This window comes from Mirounga angustirostris, unplaced genomic scaffold (genome assembly GCF_029215605.1).
Source record: "Mirounga angustirostris isolate CCGP_5_RB_7025 unplaced genomic scaffold, mMirAng1.0.hap1 SCAF_13, whole genome shotgun sequence".
Classification (NCBI taxonomy): Eukaryota; Metazoa; Chordata; class Mammalia; order Carnivora; family Phocidae; genus Mirounga; species Mirounga angustirostris.
In genome coordinates, this window is record NW_026991721.1 from 99,499,962 (window position 1) to 99,519,371 (window position 19,410).

The 19,410-nt window shown below is 44.9% G+C and overlaps 2 protein-coding genes across 12 annotated transcripts in view; one reads left to right on the plus strand and one right to left on the minus strand.

Moving 5' to 3' along the window:
- Window positions 1-3,341, minus strand: part of HTR3B (5-hydroxytryptamine receptor 3B) — a 52,497-nt gene extending 49,156 nt beyond the window's left edge. The window contains exon 1 of one of the 3 annotated variants that reach the window (XM_064577417.1): window positions 2,978-3,341. The gene's annotated coding sequence lies outside the window, so the exon portion shown is untranslated. Of the gene's footprint in view, window positions 1-1,758; window positions 2,862-2,977 lie in introns of those variants that run through there. The other 2 variants (XM_064577418.1, XM_064577419.1) reach the window with 2 other exon arrangements.
- Window positions 3,342-4,148: 807 nt separating this feature from the next.
- The window catches only part of USP28 (ubiquitin specific peptidase 28), a 59,340-nt gene continuing 44,078 nt past the window's right edge, over window positions 4,149-19,410 (plus strand). For 7 of the 9 annotated variants that reach the window (XM_064577420.1, XM_064577425.1, XM_045895004.3 and 4 more), the window contains exon 1: window positions 4,149-4,300. In XM_064577420.1, the coding sequence (XP_064433490.1) occupies window positions 4,244-4,300 (57 nt within the window). In that variant the 5' untranslated portion in view covers window positions 4,149-4,243. Of the gene's footprint in view, window positions 4,301-5,030; window positions 5,133-19,410 lie in introns of all 9 variants that reach the window. The other 2 variants (XM_064577422.1, XM_064577423.1) reach the window with 2 other exon arrangements.

The following is a 19,410-nucleotide window of genomic DNA, read 5'->3' on the forward strand; positions in this document are numbered from 1 at the left end:
GTTCCTGGTTATCGGTGAGTTTAGAATCTTTTCATATGCTTGAGTTTCCTTCTCTGTGAAGTACCTACAGAAGCCTTTGGCTCTTTCTTCAATTGCACTGTCTCTTTCGTAAGGGTTTTTCACCTAGTTTAGATAGGTGGTTCTCAACTGGAAGAGAATTTGCTATTTAAGAAACATTTAGCAATGTCTGGAGACATTTTTGATGGTTATGGGTGGGTAGCGGAGAGCTACCGGCATCTAGTAGTGAGGGGCCAGAAATGATGCTAAACATCCTACAATGCGCAGGACAGCCCCCAAAACAAGGAATTATCTGCCCCAGTATGTTACCAGTGCCAAAGTATGGAAATTTTGTTCTAGATACTAAAATGTTATCAGTTACACATATGTGTTGCAAATATTTTCTCCCAGTTTGTGGATATTTTCTTCTTTTTATGGCACCTTTTGATAAAGAGAAATTCTTTTTTTTTTTAAAGATTTTATTTATTTATTTGACAGAGAGAGACACAGCGAGAGAGGGAACGCAAGCAGGGGGAGTGGGAGAGGGAGAAGCAGGCTTCCCGCCGAGCAGGGAGCCCGATGCGGGGCTCGATTCCAGGACCCTGGGATCATGACCTGAGCCGAAGGCAGACGCTTAACGACTGAGCCACCCAGGCGCCCCGATGAACAGAAATTCTTAATTTTAACATAATTGAAGTTATCGATCTTGTCTTCTATGGACTGTACTTTTTGCATCTGATTTAAGAAAGTACCCTTGACCTCAAAATATATTTTCCAACTGAGTGTTTTAAAATTTTTCAATTTTGATTTTTACATTCAAGTCTTTAATCCACCTAAAACTGATTTCTATTTATGATGTAAGAGTCCAAAATTAATTTTTTATATGGAAAACTAGCTGTCTGAGCACCATTTGTTAAAAATCTGTCCTATGCCCATTGGTCTACAATGCTGTCAAAAATCAAGTTTGAAGAAATGGGCTTATTTCTGGTTCTCTATTTTATTATCACCTTTCAATCTGGAGGCTAAGGTTATTTTCACCTTCTTATAAAAGGAAAACTGACTCCCACGAGTTAAAGATTTTTATGAATTCTGAAGAAAACAGATTTTAAGAGGGTTTGTTGTTGTTGTTTTAGTGTTTGTTTATATTTTCCAGAGAAACAAAAAGAAGGGGACGGGAGGTTGTTATTTTCAATACCAAGGCCAAATACCTCTAAAATGGAAATGAACTCACTCACTTTAGTGAAAGTTGTTTTGATTCTCCACAAACTACATTTGCCTACAGTATACATTTCAGGAAGGCTAGAAATGCATTTACTTTTCAAGTAGCCAAAGGTAACCTTTTCTGAAACACTTTATTAACACCTATAATTTAACCTTGTATATCATCTAATTCCTTAATCTAGGGGTTATAACAGAAATATCCATATTCTTTTTTTTTTTTTTTTAAGATTTTATTTATTTGACAGAGAGAGACACAGCGAGAGAGGGAACACAAGCAGGGGGAGTGGGAGAGGAGAAGCAGGTTTCCCCGCGGAGCAGGGAGCCCGATGTGGGGCTCGATCCCAGGACCCTGGGATCATGACCTGAGCCGAAGGCAGACGCTTAACGACTGAGCCACCCAGGCGCCCCAGAAATATCTATATTCTTTCCTAAATAGTGAGAAAGGCCATTTTCCTACTGCTAAGAAGCTGGCCCTTACATAAGGACATTTCTGACTCCATCATTCCTGGAAGGAATCCATAGCTCAAAGAACAGTCATACCTGTCCATCAGCCTCAGCCTTCAGCTTTCAGATCCAGTTCCTCCAAAGCCAGTGGCAAGCACTAGTTACAGAGTGAGGCAGAGAACAGAAGTATACATATCCTTCTTTGCCCTTTATTCTCTTCCTAAGGCTTCCTCTTCATTGTCATTTATCCCACACAAGCTCCACACAAGTATGCAATAACACTGAAATGGGATCAGTTTGCTATAATACAAACAATATTTCGGGTGTGAGTAAATCAGAAGCAAAAATATAAATTCATTGACTCAGAAAAAGAAACAGCATGGGGACAAATTTCCAGAAAAAGAAAAAAAAATTCAATTTCTTCATCAGGAAAATACTCTGAAAACTATTCCCTTTTTAAATATGTCAATTACTTGCTATTGTTCCTTATTAATATTATTTATCTTCCTGAACACTCTTGACATGATTATCAGCTAATAATGTAATTATTCTGGAACCTTCATGTATGGGTTTTAAGGAGGAATAAGAAGGGATTTTCTTTGGCGAAAGCACATGTTCCATGATGTCCACTTTTGATATTTGATCACCCTGAAACTTGCCAACTGATGGCCAAGCACTGACGTAGATTGGTCGTGAAATACTCTGGTTGGACAGGGTGTTTCTAGCTGATTACCATGTCCAAGATCAGGTGGTAGTTAAGCCCAAGGAGGCTAAGAGGATTTATGAGATCCAGAGCCCTCAAATTGATTTTATCACATATATTAGATCTGGAGTTCTGTTTAGAATCACATAGCAGAAAGACGCTTAATCAAAATTCAGGGGCCTATATTTATCAAATGGCCTGTATCTATCTGTTGCAGAAATACGGGTATAAGTGGTCTCTGGTGGCCTTTTAAGGAAATTTTCACGAGTAAGTTACAGGTTTCCACCCCATTTACTCACATTAAATACGCACTTTCCTAAAATGAATGTGCAAAGACAAACAAGAGTTGCCTGAGACACGGTGAAGACACACAGAAATAGAACTTTCTAGTAATTTAGAAGTATGCAATGCTCTAAGTAAGCCAGACTGAGAAATCAACTTGTTTTGCAATGACCCCTGAACTGAGGCCAGGAGCACAGCTTTTGATTACTCATGGGAAAAAAAAAAAAAAAAAAAAAGGCCAAGACAAACGTAAAAGTCCAGCAACCATCAGACACACACACACAGTCAACCTGTTGAACGTGCAAGATTCTGATCACTCTGCCGGTTTACCTGCCAGGAAAAGGGGCACCTCTGCGTCTCCAGGTAGGAAAGAAGGAGCGGGAGCCATGGCCCGGGCTCCGGAGAGCACCACGTCTCCTCCTCCAGGGGAGCTGCCCCTGCGCCCTCCCTGTTTCCTCGAGCCACAGCTGTGCTCACTTGCAGGCTAGAAAGCCCTGCAGCTGAAACATCACAATCTCACGGACAACAATGCCAGGCGCACAGGAAAGGCCACCCTCCGTATCAAATTCACACCCAAGGCGCTGCCGGGGACCCTGGGCCAGGAAAATGGTATAACCCTACCCCTAAAAGAGGCTCCTCCACACCCGGCCTCCACATACACTGGGGACAAAGGGTGCCGACTGCATTGCCGTCCTGATACATGTGCACGAATGTGAAACATTTAAAATTTCCACCAAATTGTTGAAAATACAATTTCAGGTGTGGTGCCGGGGCGGGGGGGTCATCTTAGCTCTTAACATGCCGTCATAGCATCTGGCTCAAACTTAACGAAATAGGACAGAACTGTGGTTGGAACTGCAGAAAACCGAAAATGGGACAACTCGGCAACTGTTGCTCCCCGTGCCCGGGGGTGTTGGGGTACCACGCCGGGCATCCCCGCTCAGAAGGTCTGGTCCGTCGGGTTAAAGACCGCAGCGCTCAGCCTCCGCCCGTCCTTGAGGACGACAGCAGTCCTTCCTGTCGCCGGACTTCCAGGCGGCTGCGCGGCCAGGTGGGAAAGCTTCCAGTGCGCGGCCCCCAGACAGGTTCCCAGGCGGAGAGCAGTTTTAGCTCCTCTGCGGGCAGGCTTGCGGCGGCAGCGAGTCCCACAGATGAGTGGGTTCTGAGGGCAGAGCGCCGAGAAGCGGACTTGCCCGCGCAGCTCCCGCGCTTTCCAGGACCATTTCCTGGGCGCCAACAGCTCGGAACGCAAACGTCCCGGGGCGGTGCCACTGACCGTTAGCCGCGGGCGGGGCCTGCGGTCACGTGACCCGCGCGGGTTCCGAGCCCGGCGTGCGCGGGAGCACGCAGCACCTCTCGGCCCTCGGCCGCGCGCCTTGCGTGCGCGCGCAGGCCGGGGGCGGGGCATGTGGGCTGAGCCTCCGGCGCGCTCCGGGGCGGAGGCGGGGCCCGAACGGGGCGGAGGGCGGGGCGGGGCCTCCTCCTCCTCCTCCTCCTCCTTTTTCTCCTCCTCCGCCTCCACCTCCTCCTCCCTCTGCGAGGCTGGGCTGGCGGCGGCGGCGAGAGCCGGATGACCCGCGGAGGGGCGCCTCGGCCATGACTGCGGAGCTGCAGCAGGACGACGCGGCCGGAGCAGCCGACCGACACGGCTCGGTGGGCCCCGCGGCGGCGGGCGGGCGCCGGGGGTGGCTCGGGGTCCCGGGAGGGGAGGGGGCTGCGGGGCGCGGGCCGGAGCGGCGCGGGGCCCGGGCGGGCCTGCGGGGCTGCGGGGCTGCGGGGCGCGGGGCGCGGGGCGCGGGGCGCGGGGCGCGGGGCGCGGGGCGCGGGGCGGGAGGGGGCTGCGGAGGGCGCCGGGGCTGGCTGGGCGGGGGCGGGGGCGGGGGCGGGGCGCCCGGGAGGGGGCTGAGGTCTTCGCAAGGCTCGGGTCCCGGGCGAGCTGAAGTTCGGGGGGAGTAGGTATTTTGGAGAGCCAGCTATAAAGGGCAGGACGCGGGGTGGTGTGCATCAGGGGTCTTTAGGGGGAGCGCCCTTGGGCCCTGACCTGGGTGAGAAACTTCCAAAGAGGGCAGCTTAGCTGGGCTTTGTGGTTTTTGGTTTTAAGTCCCTTTTATGGCAGTACTGTTCTAAACTGTCTAAAGCAGACCGAACTTACCTGACTTAAAGCCGGGATTGATCAACACCTTGTGAAAGACCAGGGGTCCTGTTTACCACTCCCTACCTTCCCTTACCCCAGCACCCCCGCTTTTTTTCTTTTCTTTCTTTCTTTTTTAAATAAACTGCGAGCAGCCTGCCCGGTGCATTCATCAGTAGATTTTTAAGGAGGGAAACAGCGCGTTGAATAGAAGGTATTCTCATAAATGCCTTCCTGTTTCTATTATCTAAGGAGATTGAAATCAATACAAGGATTTCTGGGCTAAGTTGGTGAGAGTGAAACACTGGTTTGGGAGAAAATCAAAAGGCTGATAATGCCGTGTGTAGAAACTTGGTAAGTGGGCAATTTGAGAATGTCTTCTAATGTTACTTTGGAAAGTTAGAACTTAACACCACCTCCTCACCCCTCAACTGCCGTGCTTTTTCGAGACCGAATGGGAGACTTGTGCCAAGTATTACAGTGAGAGTCTGGAAACGAGGAATTTCATTAACATATTTATCATACAAAGCTGTCAGATACCTCCACGTGGGACACCTTTTGTGCCTGTTTATTCTTTTCCTGCTCACAGGAGACCCGTGGTGTATAGTGAACACATCTCCTTTCTAATCTCCTCCAGGTCCTGGGCACCAAAATGAAAGTAACACGGATGGTACTTCACGTGCTGCCGATTTCTAATGGAGATGCTGTTGTTAGGTGTTCACAAATACCTATTGGAATCTGAGTCAGGATTTTCTCTGGTTTCACGGTCATTTCTATTTGTTTTTAGGACGGTGACTTCGAAACAGGTGGGAAAAATCCGAGTTTTGAGATAGTTGTGTTGATTTAGAGAAGAGGCTATTTTAAGGGAGAGTAGGTCATATTTAAATTTGTTCGGGGACCGTGCGCCTGTTCATCAACAGCATCTTGGTTTACCTCTGCCACAGTTTGAGTAGTGACCACTCTCGCAGCACTCAGAGGGTTTGTATGTGAGGTGTTTGATGAGCACTTGTATGTAAGTCATAGCTATTTTGGGAAAACTTGGAACTGGGGTTGGCTGTGGCTGGCTGGAGTACCCTGACTCCTGGCCACCTGCAGAGTGATGACATTCACAGTTCTTCCCAGTGATTCGCCCCATACAGACAGCCGATAAGCTTGGAATGCTTGATAATGTTTGCCCCTTTTGTTTTTGCTAATGAAAATGCTTGATATTAGGCTAGGTTGAAGGAATCTTATCTAGGGAAAGTACCTTTCACATCACAGAGGAAAGATTTTAATAACTTCCTCATCTTGATGAGTTTCATGTTAGAATGGACTCTATTCATGTTCTCTGAAGCACTCTGCATTTCCCTTAAAGGGTTTTTAATTGTTCTGGTTGAGAAGAGCTATCCTCCCCTGACACTCAGAAGCTATTTAAAACCTAGAATGCTGCCCTTCCCTTATTGGTCAGTTGTGCCCGGGACAGACAGAACCCTTTATAGCCTCCCAAGAATTTTAGTGAGAAAAATGCAGCACCCTTGGAATATGTTCTCAGGATGTCCTAGAGTCTGAAAGAAGGTACTTTGTGATATCGCTAAACATCCCAGACTGCAGACAGATAATTCGAACATCTACAGAGATTCTTACAGACAGGTTTCTGTGGTTTAATCAGCTCTTGACTTAGATAAAAACCAGCAGCAACATTTACTGTTACTGTAGGATAAACAACTTGAAGTCAGGTTGGTTCTTATAAACCTGTCATCCTTGGCAGCTGCCTGAGGATTCATCACATGTTCCTGACGCTAACTGGAGCCCTATGAGAACCTGCCAGTTTCAGTGAAAATTTAATGTCCTTTTTGCTTTCTCTTGATTTATTGGCTTTTCATTCGCGTTTACCTTGTCTCGTTAGTTGTGATTTTTGGAACATCAGCCAATCAGTGCTTGGTTGGCTCTCACAACTTTAATGCCTCTTCAGCTGCAAACAGTTTCTGCTCACACAAGGAGTACAATATTTGTAAAAAGCAGTGACAAGTAACGCCTCGCCAGGCAAGATCTTCCATGTGTTATATTTCATCGAAGAAATGTAAGCAGGAGCCAAGTGAAGCAGATGTTTTTTAAGGAAAATAATGATGCTGGTCATAGTAGGAGCTAACGTTAATTGAGCATGTAGTATATGTCAGACCCTGTGCTCAGAACTTAACCCGTATTATCTCAGGACTTACGACAACTCCATGAAGTTTTCATATAGGAAGGCTTATATTTGCTAAACAATTTGCCCAAGATCACCCACCTAGTAAATGGTACAGCCAGGATTGAACCCAAGCTATTCCAGTCTAAGAGCCCAAGATGGCCTTGATCCTACTTCTTAGTCAATGGACCCATTGTCTTAGGTCAGAACCTTTCTTTGACCCTCCAGAACTCTCCTGATGTTTTAAACTCAATCCTCCCTGCATTCTTTCTAAATATATAGTTTCTTTTCTACTTGGCTGAGCCTGCTACTATCAAAAGAGATGGGGTGGTTTTTGTTTTTGTAAGGAGATGTCTTATGTTTTTTCCTTTTGTTTTTCCTCTTCATTATCTCTTTTTTCTCGGTGTAAGAGGTACCACCCTTCCCTTCTTCCTTTATTTCTTAGAGATGACTCCAGATCCGTGCTGTCTGGAGACCTTTTGGATCGTGATGGCTGGAGGAGGATGTACTGGCCTCAGTGGGTGGAAGCCAGGAATGCTGCTGAACCTTCTATGATGTACAGGATAGGCCCCCAAAACAGTTATCTGGCCCCAAATGTCAACAGTGCTGAGCTCGAGAAACCCTGAGCTAAGTGATGTCTCTCTTCGCTCTTCTCATTTATCTCACATTTCCTTTATTCTGGCCTAAGCCCCAGACACCTTCATTGTCTTCTGTTCTCTTGAGACTCAAAATATGGTCCGTGGACCAGCAGCATCTGCATCACCCAGGAGCTTGTTGGAAATGGAGAGATTTGGGTGTGCTGGGGCCAGCTTGTACTGCCTTTCCAGCTGAATGTGTGCATCTCTTCCCAACTCTGTGTCCAGTGACCTCATGTTGGTAGCTTGAAATCATCATGGTGGGAGTATTTATACCAAGGAACTAAACAGGCTCCACAAATCACCGCACCATGGTTTGGGCCTCCAACCTGGACCTATTGAATCGCAGCTTGCCTTTGGATAACATCCCTGGGTGATGACTTTGAGAAGCTCTGTCCTACTGTGCAGAATTCCCACTTTCCCTTTAGCTATGCACACGTGTCCCCAGTCCTCCAACAAAACAGCAACAACATCGACTTCTGCCCTGCCCACCTGTTGACCTCACCCAGCACCTTCCTTTTGTTTATTTTTTGACCAGAGTTTTCTAAATCCATCTGTTTCTTTTCTTAAGTGTTTTCTCAGTTATATTTTAATTTCAACTCACTGTGGAAAACTTGGGAAACAGACCCTTGCAAGATTTGCTCTTGGCTGATAGGAGGCACAGCCCCCAGACTGAGGCAGATCGGTTCCCAGGTTGCCCCGTAAAGCTTATGGCAGCAGCCTCAGGGCAAGAACCCCGTTAGGAGTTGGTGTGGGGGACCAGTGTAGGCTCCAACTAGTAGAGGGCTGGTTGCCCAGAGGCATGCAGAGAGGCTGACCAGGCAGCAGAAGGTTGGGTTGTAGGGCAGTGACTGTTTGTATGTGATCAGCATTCCCTGGGCCACCGACGAGAGCCTTGCCAATAGTAGGCTTTCAGTATTTGTCTCTTGAGAATGAAACTGATCTCTTGGAGGTGACCAGGGACTAACCACCTTCTGATGAAATCTGTGGCCTTACAGAGGCCCCAGATACTCAAGCCCCAGTCTCATGCTTTTGTATGTGATGATTCCTCATCGCCCCTGTTTGATTGATGTTCATCTTGGCATTTGACTTCATTCCTGCTTACTTTCAATTGTTCTGCTTTTTCCTAAAAACTAAAAACAAAAACAATAAAACCCAAAACTTTCCAAAAACTTTCCTAAAAACAAATCATTTGCCACAGTCTTATCACAGACAAAAGTACTGTAGTTGGCCCTCACTTCCGAATTGGCTACATGATTTTACAGCGTCCTTAGGAAAATTAGCCCTGGAAAAGCTGTTTGAGTTTCTCCTCCTCATCTTACAACTTGAGGGTATTGAAGGGGTTCTTAAACAGTGACCTGTTGGTACCCTCACTGCACAGCTGCCTTACTTCCCGAACTCTCTCCCTTGGACATTTGGAACCTGTATTACTCTGGTTCTGCTGCCTTTCTTCTCCTTAAGGACTAACCTGTTAGCTTTCTTGGCTGTTATGTTCCTTTTACTAACTTCTTCCAGATCTGCATCTGGAATCCCGACTTGCAAATGACTTCTCCTCCTCTATTTGCAAATGCTGGTTAAAAGTGGTGCTTGCATATCTGCATCCTTGGCTCTAACCATGTGCTGCATAGTGACTTTTGCCACAGGCCTGGGAATATCTACCTGTAATAATGGGACCTGCCATGTGCCGGGTATGGCCCGAAGCACTTGCCTGTGCATTCTGTATATTTACAAAAATCCTGCAAGGTATGAATTATTATGTCTTAGGACTGATGAGGACACTCAGACTCAGCTCTAGTAGAGCTTATAAGGGCCTAATATGAGATTTGAAATCAAAGTCTGTTGGGCTCCATGTTGCAGATGGGAAATGGCTTACTTACTCAAGCTCGAATGCTTAAGTAGCAGGGCTGGGACTTCGAGCCACTCCCACTTTCTACCTGGAACATGTGCCTTTCTTTTTTTTTTTTTTTAAAGACTATTTATTTATTTGACAGAGAGAGAGACAGCGAGAGAGGGAACACAAGCAGGGGGAGTGGCAGAGTGAGAAGCAGGCTTCCCACTGAGCAGGGAGCCCGATGCGGGGCTCGATCCCAGGACCCTGGGATCATGACCTGAGCTGAAGGCAGATGCTTAACGACGGAGCCACCCACGTGCCCCAACATGTGCCTTTCTAAAACCAGACTTTTCATGGACCTGGGTGGCTCAGTTGGTTAAGCATCTGCCTTCAGCTCGGGTATGATCCCGGGGTCCTGGGACTGAGTCCTGCATCGGGCTCCCTGCTTCTCCCTCTCCCTCTGCTCCTCCCCCCGCTCATGCTCACTCACTCTCTCTTAAGCAAATAAATTAATAAAATATTTAAAAAAATAAAACCAAACTTCTCAAGTGCCACTTGATGACGTAGGATGTGCTTTAAGGTATGTTCTCATTGAACTCACCACAGAGCCACCTTGTGAAGTTAAATTTAGTGTGAGGAGGAAGTAGAAGTTGCCCAGTGGTACAGCTAGTAAGTGATCCCACCAAAACCATAGCGCAGGTGGTTTTCTCCCAATCTCTAGACGAGTTTTGTTGGACAGGCAGGTCCAGTATTTGACATTTCTGTGTTGTTTTCATTTCACTAACAAATCCTGAACGCATGACTTCATTTGATGGTCATACCAGTGCTGCCAAAGCTTGTGGTTTACTTTATTTTCCAGATGTGGAAATTGAAGCCCTGGAAAGTTGAGGTTTACTCAGAGGCTAACGTGTCGTGGGATCTATGCTCCGTAGCACTATTCCCACTATCCAGGCTTTCTATATAGAAAGGGAGGTCAAAATACCAGACAGAGAAAGCCAAATTAAAGATCTGCATGAGTAGGTGCGCCTGGGTGGGTCAGTGGGTTAAGCGTCCAACTCTTGGTTTTGGCTCAGGTGTCCTGGGATCGAGCCCCACGTCGGACTCCGCACTCAGTGGGGAGTCTGCTTGAGGATTCTGTCTTTCCCTCCCCCTCTGCCCCTCTCTGCTTACACGAGCATTCTCTCTCTCTCTCAAATAAATAAATAAATCTTCAAAAAAAAAAAAAAAGATCTGAGTACAGGCTGGCAGCATGCTGCATGATGGCTGGTGGTCAGTTTAAACTTGAGTTATCCCAAACAAATATTTTTTCTCTAATACTCTTGTCCAGGTTAGTACTTCCCTGCTGTCCTTTTTCTTTTTTGGTGTGTGTGTGTGTGTGTGTGTGTGCATGTGCAAGCACAAATCTCTCTTGATTTCATTCACATAATATAAAATTAACCATTTAGTTTTATTTTATTTTTAGAGAGAGCACAAGCGGGGGGGAGGAGCAGAGGCAGAGAGAAAGAGAATTTTTTTTTTTTTAAGATTTATTTATTTATTTTAGAGAGAGAGATTGAGAGAGAGAGAGAGAGCATGGGTGGGAGGGAGAGAGAGAATCTTTAGCAGACTCCGTGCTGAGTGCGGAGCCCAATGTAGGGCTTGATCTTACGACCCTGAGATCATGACGTAAGCCAAAACCAAGACTCGGTCACTTAACCGACTGAGCCACCCAGGCGCCCTAGGAAAGAGAATCTTAAGCAGGCTCCACAGTCAGCATGGAGCCCAGCACGGGGCTCAATCTCACGACCCTGAGATCATGACCTGAGCGGAAATAAGAGACGCTTAACTGACTGAGCCACCCAGGCGCCCCCAAATTAACTATTTTAACGTATCCTGTCCAGTGACATTTAGTATATATATTCACGATATTGTGACCTCTGTGTAGTTCTTTTTTTTTTTTTTTAAGATTTTATTTATTTGAGAGAGAGAGAATGAGAGAGAGAGAACACACGAGAGGGGATAGGGTCAGAGGATGAAGCAGACTCCCTGCCGAGCAGGGAGCCCGATGCGGGACCCGATCCAGGGACTCCAGGATCATGACCTGAGCCGAAGGCAGTCGCTTAACCAACTGAGCCACCCAGGCGCCCACCTCTGTGTAGTTCTAAAAACATTTTCAAAACCCCAAAAGAAAACCCATATCCACGAAGCAGTTACTCCCTATTCCTTCCTTCGCCCAGCCTCTGGCAGCACAGATCTGCTGTCTCTCCATTGACTTATTCTAGATATTCCATATAAGTGGAATCATACAATATGTGACCTTTTGTGTCTGGCTTCTTTTACTTAGTATAATGTTTTCAAGTTTCATCCAAGTTGTAGCATCTATCAGTACTTCATTCCTTTTAATGACTGAGTAATATTGCACTTTGTGTATTTTATCCATTTTTCCTTTGGTGGACATTTGAGTTATAGCCACCTTTTGGCTCTTATGAATAGTGCTGCTGTGAACATTCGTGTACAAACATTTGAGTACCTGTTTCCAGCTCTTTTGGGTATATTCCTAGAAATAGAATTGCTGGGTCATATGGTAATTCTGTCTTTAACGTTTTGGGGAACTGCCAAATTGTTTTCCACGGCAGGTGCACCATTTTACATTCCCATCAGCAGTGCACAAGGGTTTTAATTTCTCCACCTCCATCCTCTCCAAACACTTGTTATTTTCCTTTTTTGTTTTGTAACAGCTATCCTCATGTGTGTGAAGGGGTATCTCATGATTTTGATTTGCGTTTTCCAAATGGCTCATGTTGAGCATCTTTTCATATGCTTATTGGCATCTTTGGAGAAATGTCTGTTCAAGTCCTTTGCCCATTTTTGAATTGCATTTGTTTGTCTTTGGTTGTTTGAATTGTAAGAGTTGTAATCTGGATACTAGACCTTTATCAGATTTATGATTTGGAAATATTTTCTCCCATCCTGTAGGTTGTCATTTCATTTTCTTGATAATGTTTTTTGATACACAAAAGTTTTTAATTGTGGTGAAGCCCTGCTTACCTATTTTTTTTCTGTTGCTCATGCTTTTGGTGCCATATCTAAGAATCCATTGCCAAATCCAAGATCATGAAGATTTGCCTCTATGTTTTCTTTTAAGAGTTTTGTTGTTTTGGGGCACCTGGGTGGCTCAGTCATTTAAGCATCTGCCTTAGGCTCGGGTCATGATCCCGGAGTCCTGGGATCAAGCCCTGCATTGGGCTCTCTGCTCAGCGGGAAGCCTGCTTCTCCCTCTCCCTCTGCCCCTCCCCCAGCTCATGCTCTCTTTCCCTCTCTCTCGCTCTCTCAAATAAATAAATAAAATCTTAAAAAAAATTTTGTCATTTTAGCTCACATATTTAGGTTACTGATCCATTTTGGGTTAGTTTCTGTGTATTGTAGAGATAGGGGTCCAAGCTGATTCTTTTGCATGTGAATGTCTACTTGTCCCAGCATCGTTTTTTTTTTTTTTTTTTAAAGATTTTATTTATTTATTTGAGGGAGAGAGAGCACATGAGAGGGGGGAGGGTCAGAGGGAGAAGCAGACTCCCTGCGGAGCGGGGAGCCTGATGCAGGACTCGATCCCGGGACTCCAGGATCATGACCTGAGCCGAAGGCGGTCGCCCAACCAACTGAGCCACCCAGGCGCCCCAGCATCGTTTTTGGAAGAGACTATTTTTTCCCCATCAAGTGGTCTTGGCACCACTGTCAGAGATTGACTGACCATACATTATAGGTTTTTCTAAATTCTCAATTACAATTCTGTGCATTATTACACTGGCAGGATTACTGTAGCTTTTTAATAACTTTTGAAATCCCGAAGTGTGAGTCCTCTAACTTTGTTCTTTTTCAATATTGTTTTGGCTGGTCAGGGCTCATTGAAATTCCTTACGAATTTGAGGATCAGCGTTTCCATTTCTGCAAAAATGGCTGTTGGAAATTTGACAGAGATTGCATTGAATTTGTAGGTCAGTTTGGGTATAACAATATTAAGTGTTTTGTTATGGTTAATTTTGTGTGTCAGTCAGATCGGGCCCCAATGCCCAGATATTTGGTCAAATGTCATTCTAGGTGTCTCTGTAAGGGTGCTTCTGAATAAGATTTGAATTGTAGACTGAGTAAAGCAGATTGCCCTCTCTAATGTCTGTGGGCCTCATCCACTCAATTGAAGACCAGAATAGAACAAAAAGGCTCAGTAAGAGGGAATGTCACCTGCCTGACTGTTCAGCTGGGCCATTGGTCTTCTCCTGTCCTCAGCCTGGAACTACATATGCAGCTCTCCTGGGTTTACACCTTGCCAGCTGAAGAGCTGAGGACTTACAGCCTCCATAGTGGCAAGAGCCAATTCATTATAACAAATTACTTCTCCCCCGCCACCCTGACAGGAAACTAGGAATACAGGGTTCATTTACACACACACACATGTGCACACACACACACCCTGTTGTTCTTTTCTCTGGAGAACCTTGACTAATCCAGTCTTCCAATCCATCAACCTATCTTTCCATTTATTTAGGTTTCCTTTAGCTTTTTTCTCAGTGTTTCACGCTTTCCAGAGTTCAAGTCTTGGTTAAATTTATTCCTAGATATTTTATTTTTCTGGATACTATTATAAATAGAATTTTTTTTTTAATTTCCTTTTCAGATCATACATTGCTGCTGTATAGAAACCGCTGATTTTTGCATGTTGATCTTGTATCAACTTCGCTGAATGTGTTTATCAGCTCTAGTAACTCTTGTAGATTCTTTGGGGTTTTATATATCCTGTCATCTGTGAATAGAGATGGTTGTATTTTTTCCTTTCCAATTCGGATGCCTTTTATTTTACTTGCCTAACTGCTCTGGCCAGGACTTCCAGTACACCGTTGAATAGCATTGCTGAAGGTGGGCATCCTTGGCTTTTCCTGATTTTAGGGGGATGGCTTTTGGTCTTTCACTGTTGAGTATCATGCTCACTGTGAGTTTTCTTTTTTTTTAAATAAAGGCACTTTATCATGTTGAAATTCTCTTCTGTTCCTAGTTTTCTGATTGTTTTCATCATGAAAAGGTGTTGAATTTTGTCAAATGCTTTTCCTACATGAGTCAAGGTGATCAGGTGTTTTTACCCTTCGTTCTGGTAGTGTGGTGTATTACATTGGTTGGTTTTCTTGCTGGTGTCCTTTTATGTCCTTGCCAGCAGCATTCTCTCAGGCATGCAGTTTCAAATATTTGACTAAGCTTCATTTTTCCATTCTCTGAGATGTTCACTGTGTGTCCTACCTTTTCAGTTCTCCTCTCGGCACCCTCCCTGTCTCATCACACCTGTGTATTCGGTACTCTTCTAACTCATGGTTAAGCTTTCTTTCCCTAGTCTTATCTCCCTTTGAACTAGCTGTTCACATGTGCTAGATTAATCCCCTTAAAGCACCCTTATTTTCCCTCATATTTATGCCCTGCTGAGGGACCTGTGATGATTTTCCATTGTTCATCAGATCAAGTCCAAACTCATGCTGACATTTAGAACCTTTCCTAATCCAGTCCCACACCACCTCTCACGTCCCACTTATTTATCACAAGTAGAAACTGCACACTGAGTCCCACCTAATAATAACTTTTAATTTTACTGTTAGATTTGTAACACAGTAAGCACCTAAGTTTGATTTCCTATATCTTTGCCCTTATTTTCCTTGTTTCTCAACCTTCGCAATAAATTGCTAAAAATGGCATTTTCTCTAATTTGTGAAGGTGCGTTCCATATGTCCTTATTGTAAAAGCTTCCCAGACTCCTTTCTTGTATTTGACTGGGGCATGCATTCAAAGAAGTGAGAAAGTATTGTCTTAATGTGTTCGACAGTATGAAAAAAGCAAGTTGCTGGACACGATGTTCAGTATGAAAAGACATATTCATGTGCATAGGCCACTTCTGGAAAGATATATTGGAAATTATTAATAGTGGTTACTCCTGGGAAGTGGGACTGGGTTGGACAGAAGAGAGAAATTCCTTTTCACTCTGTATCCTTTTGTGCTATTGGAATTGTTTCGTGCATTTGAACAAAAGAGGAGAAACAATGATTAATTCCTTTTTTCTCCTGGCTTTTAATTCCAGTTTCAGCCTCTTCTATGCTATATAAGAGTGGCTGCATCTTAAAAGCTTTTAATGCCTTTTAGAAACTTTGGGCCATGGGCGCCTAGGTGGCTCAGTTAAGCGTCTGCCTTCTGCTCAGGTCATGAGTCCCGCATCAGGCTCCCTGCTCTGTGGGAAGCCTGCTTCTCCCTCTCCCTCTGCCTGCCGCTCTCCCTGCTTGTGTGCGCGCTCTCTCTCTCTGTCAAATAAATAAAATCTTTAAAAAAAACAAAAACAAAAAACTTTGGGCCAGTTGATGAACTGAAACAGTCCTTTTCACCATGTTACCTACTTTGCACGTCATTGCAGTACATTATCAAGTAGTCCTATTTCAGCGGGTTTAGTTTTACCCACCAAAAACTGCTGTCATTTTTAGGAAGTCCTATCCTTATGTCATGTTGTGAGTAAATCGGAGTTGTTGGAATACACATGGATTTGTTCCTGGAAGGAAAACCGAGAAAGCACGGCCAAATATAATGATTGATGAATTGTTTAACACTTGGAATACCGTATTTCATTGACTCATATTTATTTGGCATTCTGAGGTCTCTGAAACTGAGATGCTCCTTACATTTACTACCTCCAAGTAGCAGAGGTGATGTACTTAATCATTGTCTGCACATGTATGGGCTTGGTCAGGGCTGTTCCTACTGTCATGACAGTTGAGTTATATGTACTGTTGGTACCACATGTTAGTTTACTTTTCGCTTTAAAAGATCGCACTGATTCAACGCTTAAGTGGGAAAAAAAAACCGGATGAAGAAAGGCATAGAAACAGAACAGTAGGGTATAAATTTGATTTTATGTGAGGCAAAATATCTGTCACTGGAGGAATGAGCACAGCTTCATATTTTCTTGCAAAGCTACAATCAAGTGTTTTATGGGACCTAAGAAAGGAAGACAGCCTAGGTATATTAGGTTTTGTCACTGAGAAACATGCAAAAGATGTCACATGCTGGGCAGTGCACCTGGAAACAGGGAAACCCGATGTGGTTCTCAACATAAATAAGGAATTTTTAGAGCTGCAGGAAGCTGGTGTGACCAATTCATGGGTCTCCTAGGACCGTCATGAAGGCATCCTGTCCTAGTTTAAGTGGGCAACCGTTTTTCTCCTTAGTGGCGCGTAAAATAAGTGTGCTTCTTATAACGAATGGCCCCTTAGATTCAGTCAGAAATAGAATTTACCTCCGATACAGCCCTTTCCTGACGGTGACTACTTTGGAACTGACCGTACCACGACGTAATCACAGTCGTGATTGTGATCACAGGGATCTTGGGAAGCTGCAGAGACCCAGGTCACAATACAGGAACAAAATAATTGCCTGGTTTTGCACAAAATAGGTATTCTTGCCTGTTTTCCTGGTCTTCTCAGAGACAGCCCGGCATAGAGCGCAGACTCTGGAGGCAGGCAGCCCTTCACTAGCAATAACCTTGTGTAAGTGCCGTGACCTCCCCGTGCCTGCTCTCTGTCACACGGGCCTAGCACCTATCCCAGCTTTGTTACAAAGGCGAAATTAGTTAAATTAGTTAATACAAATGGGTGTTTATAACAATACCTGGCTGAAAGCAAGCAGCGTATGTTAGCTGCTATTTTTGACTGGCATTATTTTCTGTGAACCCTAAGTGTCAGTTGGTACACAGAGTAGTTTGAGGTGAGGGTGTGATTGTCAATCCTGTTGCTACCTTGTTGGTTCCAGTTTAGGGCTAATAACACTGCTCACTTCCTCCTCCCAATTACAGACAGTCCCTGACTTACGATCGTTCGACTCTACAATGGTGTGGGAGTGATACACATCCAGTAGAAACCATACCCTGCATTTAAAATTTTGATCTTTTTCCCAGGCTAGCACTATGCGACATGCCCCTCTCTCTGGTGACACTGGGCAGGGCCAGTCAGCCACTCGATCTCGGGGGTCAGCTCGATCTCGGGGGTCAGCAACCAGTCAGCCACTCGATCTCGGGGGTCAGCAGCCAGTCAGCCACTCGATCTTGGGGGTCAGCTCGATCTCGGGGGTCAGCAACCAGTCAGCCACTCGATCTCAGGGGTCAGCAACCAGTCAGCCACTCAATCTCGGGGGTCAGCAACCAGTCAGCCACTCGATCTTGGGGGTCAGCAACCAGTACACTTACAAACCTGCACCCCTACAGCCGTTCCGGTTTTCACTTTCAGAACAGTAGTCGGTACATCTCATGAGATACTCAACACTTTATTATCAAATAGGCTTTGTGTTGGATGCCTTTCTCCCACTGCAGGCTAATGTAAGTGTTCTGAGCACATCTAAGGTCAGCTCGGTGAGCTATAATGTTTGGGAGGTTAGGTGTAGTAAGTGCATTTTCCACTTAATGACATTTTCTGCTTACAGTGGGTTTACTGGCATGGGACCCCACCATACGTGGAGGAAGGTCTATTATCCCACCCTTTTGGGGGCATATTGATTTTGATTTTTTAGAATATTGCGTATGATTGAGATACATAGATTCACACACTTTTGTACAGTAAAATAAAATGGAATTAGAATTCGTTTGGGGAAGAAAAACCTTCTTATTTTTATTGTTTATTTTTTAAAGTTTGTTTTTATTCTTTTTAGAGAGAGCGCGCACAGAGGGAGAGTCTCAGGCAGACCCCGTGCTGAGCACAAAACATGACTTGAGGCTCGATCTCATGACCCTGAGATCATGACCTGAGCTGAAATCAAGAGTGAGATGCTTAACTGACTGAGCCATCCTGGTGCCCCCCAAAAAACCTTTTTAATACATTATTCTTTTAAAAATCCCATGCTCGGGCGCCTGGGTGGCTCAGTCGTTAAGCGTCTGCCTTCGGCTCAGGTCATGATCCCAGGGTCCTGGGATCGAGTCCCGCATCGGGCTCCCTGCTTGGCAGGAAGCCTGCTTCTCCCTCTCCCACTCCCCCTGCTTGTGTTCCTGCTCTCGCTATCTCTCTGTTAAATAAATAAATAAAATCTTTAAAAAAAATAATAATAAAATAAAATAAAAATCCCATGCTTGTGTTTCCAGCATTAGCCAAGGCTAAATCTGGACAGCTTTTAGTCTGATAGCACTCTCCCAGTATACAGGCAATGACTGCCTCTGACAAGACTCATAGCCTCCAAGACTGCTGGTCTCAGCAGGGTCGGGTTCCATTTCTAGCCTATGACCGTGGCCCATGACTAAAGCAGCAGGGCTGTTGATGCTTTTCTGAGCACTGTGCAGGGCTGTTTCAGTTAGTTATTTCTAGTTGTGTGATATTTAAGTGTTGCATTGGGCCCTCAGCTGTTGAAAAACATAGGATACTATTTCTGTTACAGCTGACGGTGAACATAGACTGCCTCTTGGAGACATATTACTAACTGAAGGATAGTTGATGGGAATCACCAAGTATTGAATTGAGGCTTAATTCTAGAATAACCTTAGGAATGATTTCCTCTCGCTGAATTAAATTTGAACTATTTCGTTTTCTTCCTTTTTTTTTTTTTTTTAAGATTTTATTTATCTATTTGAGAACGAGAGCACAAGTAGAGGGAGAGGGAGAAGCAGGTTCCCTAGGGAGCCCAACAGGCTCCATCCCAGGACCCCGAGATCATGACCTGAGCTGAAGGCAGATGCTTAACTCACTGAGCCACCCAGGTGCCCCAGAACTATTTCGTTTTCAATAATCATCTAAAATAATTGGGCCAACCAGTTCTTTATATTGAGCTTGCTTGTAAAAATTAGGTGTTTTGTGTCAACTTTTGTCTTTGTGCAAAACAAGGTAAAATGTTCCAGTGAAGACTTGAAAGCTGCAAAGGGGTTATAAACTGAGCTTGTGGTGGCTGAAAGCTAACAAGATAGGTTTTTCCATGATTTCGATTAATGACGGGAAAGCATTCCACAGTTTATTCCCTCTGGGATTTTATGTA